Genomic DNA, 5000 nt, shown 5'->3' with positions numbered 1-5000 from the left:
AATCAATCAATCAGTCAATCAATCAGTCAATCAATCAGTCAATCAATCAATCAATCAATCAATCAATCAGTCAATCAGTCAATCAATCAATCAGTCAATAAATCAATCAGTCAATCAATCAAATCACAGCATGTCTGGAATTCCTGAAGAACTTTAAGAAAAACATTTTCAAAATCAAAGATTATGCATTATTTACATTATTAATATTGTTTTGTAAGCATACTAATAGGGGAGACGCAGTGGCGCAGTAGGTAGTGCTTAACAGCAAGAAGGTAGCCGGTTCGAGCCTCGGCTGAGTCAGTTGGCGTTTCTGTGTGGAGTTTGCATGTTCTCCTTGCGTTCGCGTGGGTTTCCTACGGGTGCTTCGGTTTCCCCCACAGTCCAAAGACATGAGGTACAGGTGAATTGGGTAGGCTAAATTGTCCGTAGTGTATGGATGTGAGTGAGTGTGTATGGATGTTTCCCAGAGATGGGTTGCAGCTGGAAGGGCATCCGCTGCATAAAACATGTGCTGGATAAGTTGGCGGTTCATTCTGCTGTGGCCACCCCGGATTAATAAAGGGACAAAGATGAATGAATGAATGAAGCATGATAATATTTATGACAACATTCGTCATTTTAGTGCAGTCCTACTAAAATAAATAAATAAATAAATAAATAAATAAATAAATAAATAAATAAATAAAATCACAGCAAGTGTGGAATTCCTGAAGAATATTAAGAAAAACATTTGAAGAATCACAAATTAAGCATTATTTACATTATTATTATTGTTTAATGAGCATATTAATAGTTATGACAACTTTAGCCATTTTACAGCAAGTCTTGGATTCCTGTTTAAGAAAAACCTTTTAAAAATCACTAATTATGTATTTTTTGCATTATTATTGTTGTTGTATAAGCATATTTATATTTATGAGAATTATGAGAACATTAGTCATTGTAGTAAGGGCCTTCCAATAAAAAAAATCTATAAATAAAAATAATAATAATAATAATAATATTAATAATAAAATACACATATATATATATATGTATATATATATATACACGTATTAATATTTTTTTATTTGTTTATTTTTATTTATTTTTTTTTATTAATCACAGCAAGTCTGAATTCCTGAACATTAAGTAAAAACATTTTAAAAAGCACAAATAATGTATTGTTTATATTATTATTAAGGTTTTATAAGCATGTTAATATTTATGACAACATTAGTCATTTTAGTGCAGTCCTACTAAAATAAATAAATAAAGAAGTAAAGAAATCACAGCAAGTCTGGAATTCCTGTTTAAGAAAAACATTTTAAATCACAAATGCATTTATAATACAAAAAAATCCCCCAATTCTATTTCATTTGGAGCAGATTTCCCCCCTAGAAATCCCCCCAGCCCTCCTACCTGAAGTAGTCGAAGGCAGTGGAGTAGATCTTCTCTCTCAGGACGTTACGGATGGTGGCGTTAGTCACAACATCAGCATGAAGAAGAGTCAGCCCTAGAGTGAGCAGCCTGAAAACACACACATAATGCACCATTACAGCCACCGTGGATTATATACACACCTCAACATACCACACACCACTGTATAACAAAAGTAATTACAATGAAAATACAGTTTTTTATTTATTATTATATGCTTAATGTGGTTTATTCATTCATTCATTCATTCATTTTCGGCTTAATCCTTTTATTAATCTTGGGTCACCACAGCGGAATAAACCACCAACTTATCCAGCACATGTTCTACACAGCGGATTTCCTTCCAGCTGCAGCCCATTTCTGGGAAACATCCATTCACACTCATACACTAAGGACAATTTAGCCTACCCAATTCACCTTTATCTTTGGACTGTGGGGGAAACCGGAGCAAACCCACGCGAATGCAGGGAGAACATGCAAACTCCACACAGAAATGCCAACTGACCTAGCCGAGGCTCGAACCAGCGACCTTCTTGCTGTGAGTCGGCAGCACTACCTACTGCGCCACCGCATCGCCAATGTGGTTTATATTAAAACAAAATCTTTTAATTTTTTTAAATCAAAATATTTGATAATTAATCGTAATAATAAAAGCACCATACCATTTATTCTTTTATAGGCTACCATTTATCTATAATAGCCCACTAATAAATATACTGCTTTAATTTTTTCCTCTGAAATCCACAAGTTCAGTTGTAGGCATCAACGGTTGGCATTGATCATTTGATAATTAGGTTGCCTTTTTAAAGCTATAAGAGTAAGTTTAATAATACAATAACAGAAGCCATCTGTCGCTTGTAAATGTGGTGTATCAGCTGTTAGAGTTTTGTTTTATTATCAGTTTTTCTGAATATGAAATTGTTTTTAAAGTAGACTACTGTTCTATGCTAGCCTGCTGTACTGTTTTATGCTTATATTGTTAGAGACCTTCATGTTTTGATGGAGATAAACATGGTCCGAGTTAAAACTAAATGTAAAACCTTGCTATTTTGATAAATGTGGTTTAATGAAGTGTAAGAGATGTTACAGTTGTTAATACACTTTTATTTTCTCCAATAAATATATATTTTTTTAAATGTGCATGTACCTTGTTTATTCACAACACCTCCCTTACCAAGTTTGGATTTGACACCCCTGTTTTACATGATTATATTGAGTTTACTCTCGGGGGGGCTGAGCGTGTTTAAAGAATGACCTGAATCGTGGGCCGATGGCGACGACGTGTCGGTTCAGACTGCTCTGGCGTCCTCCAACACTGAGAGACAGCGCCCTCTGCAGGAGACCCGTGAATATCTCCACCTGATCCGCACTGCTGTACTTGGCGATTTCAAACCTCTGTATGAGAAACTAAACACACAAAACAGTCAAACATCACTACTGCTATGAGGAATGTAACGATGCCATCATTGTTCGATTTGTTAGACTCTAGCTTTACAAAACTTGTGCAGAAGCAAATGCAAAAAATGAATAACTGAATAAATGAATGAATTAATGAAGCAAACAGTGCACTGCATTTAAATACCTACAAGTTGAAACAAAGGCAGAAGTATAAATAAATGCATTATTAAAAAAATGATGAGGGCTTTTACAAATGAATTGCCCCATCGAATGCATGAGACAAACATACAAGCATACTGTAAATGAATGAATGATTAATAAATGCACCAACTGTGTGCATTGGTTAATGAATCGCTCCATTATTATGCATCATTTAAAAAAGGTAAAAAATTAAAAAACTAAATAAATTGAAACTGTTTGGATGCTAATCGAATGTATATGTGGATGATTCAAGTGGTACTCACTGCAGAGCCCCATGGGCAGAGCTAAGCTCCAGCATTGGAGATGAGCTCCACCAAAGTGGCTCTGCAGCGAGCGCCACCTTGGATGATTTAATACATCAGTTGCATGTATAAATGAATAAAAGCATAAAAAAGTATCAATGCATAAATGATTAATAATGCATAAAATGTAAAAGTATATAGGTGAACTTCCCCAAACTAATTTTGAAAGGAGCTCATGATGTGATTGATCGCGGCTGATCTCTCATCCTAATCATTAGTAAGCCAATGGGATAATTCCAAACTCACTATAAATAGCCCGACTAGTCCCCCTTTTACCTTCCTATCCTGCCAGAGTCCTCACCACACCCACCCTTTACCCTGACTCCAGCAGGATCCTGCCCACCCCATAGCTCTGACTCCCTCTGACTACTCTTGCAGGAGTCCTCATCACTTTCTTCCTTTCATAACCACTATATGCAGCAGCTGGATATAGCCTTTCTAGCCTTTTGGGGGGGGTTCTTCAAATACACGGCTGCTGTCCTAAGCCATTAATCATTTTGGGGTGCTTTCGAGAACTACCTGATCTCGTACACCTTTACATGCTCATTGACCAGGCAGAAGCCCTGGGCTCAATCATCTCCGAGCTCAGGGTTCTCTCCCGGAACAGCATGCCATACCTGCTATTATTATCAAGCAATATCTAAGTGTGAACTCTTGAAATATATAGATAAATGCACTAGCTGAGAACATTTGTTAATGGATCGCTCCATTAATGCATGAACAAATATGAATAGAATAATAAATGAATGACAGTAATAGTAAGAGTAGTGTGTGTGTGGCTGATACAGACCTCAATCCAGTGTGAATGCGGTGTGACGTTGGGTGGTCGAGGAAACGGCTGACTCTCTTCTGAAGCAGCTAAAGGATCTGCTTCTGGCTCAGTCTCTGAGAACAAGCCCATCTTCAGCTCCACGGTCATCTGCCAGGAGCCCGCCATCTCACGCATGAACTACACACACAACCCTTTGTTTTTGTGAATTGTGGGGACATTCCATAGGTTTCCATTGTTTTTATACTGTACAAACTGTCATTTCTACCCCCCTACCCCAACCCTATCCCTAAACCTCACCCTTACCCATACAGGAAACTGTGTGCAGTTTTATACTCTGAAAAAAACTCCTTCTGCATGATTTATAAGCTTTTTGAGAAATGCAAACATCAGCAATGTCCTCATAATTCACTATCTGCTTTAATGTGTGTGTCATACACAAGACATTATACACATTTGTGTCCTTATATATGTCAATAACACACACATGCACACACAAACACACACACATGCAAGCACACGAATGTAGACATGCACGCAATCACACATGCATATGAAAGCACAGGCACATGTTCATGAATGTGCACACAAACACGCATACGTGGACACACATGCATACACACATGCACATGATTGCACACAAACGTATCAATGCACGTGCACACACACACAAACATCCACGCACATACATGCAGATGAACACGCACACATAATGAGCCCTGTGTGTTCATTCACAACGCGAGGCACTGCTGTAATGTTCACCTGGACTTCAGCTCCACTGCGAGCCGCCAGCAGCCACTCCCAGCAGGCGATGGCCGTCTCCATGCCCTGCTCCGTGAACATCTTCAGCGGAGACCAGCAGAGGTGATGGAGAAGCTGGAGATCCCAATCTGACACACACACACACACAC

At 38.0% G+C, this 5000-nt stretch overlaps 1 protein-coding gene across 1 annotated transcript in view; it reads right to left on the bottom strand.

Annotated features, from left to right (window-relative positions):
• pi4kab (phosphatidylinositol 4-kinase, catalytic, alpha b) overlaps window positions 1-5000 on the bottom strand; it is a 133679-nt gene that overhangs the window by 39889 nt on the left and 88790 nt on the right. The window contains exons 24-27 of the mRNA XM_056463221.1: window positions 4852-4979; window positions 4111-4269; window positions 2675-2826; window positions 1402-1509 (exon numbers count right to left, since the gene is read on the bottom strand). Coding sequence (XP_056319196.1) covers window positions 1402-1509; window positions 2675-2826; window positions 4111-4269; window positions 4852-4979 — 547 coding nt within the window. The remainder of the gene's footprint in view (window positions 1-1401; window positions 1510-2674; window positions 2827-4110; window positions 4270-4851; window positions 4980-5000) is intronic.

Source organism: Danio aesculapii, chromosome 8 (assembly GCF_903798145.1).
Source record: "Danio aesculapii chromosome 8, fDanAes4.1, whole genome shotgun sequence".
Classification (NCBI taxonomy): Eukaryota; Metazoa; Chordata; class Actinopteri; order Cypriniformes; family Danionidae; genus Danio; species Danio aesculapii.
Note: the sequence above shows the minus strand (reverse complement) of the source record. Positions and strands in the feature narration are given on the sequence as shown.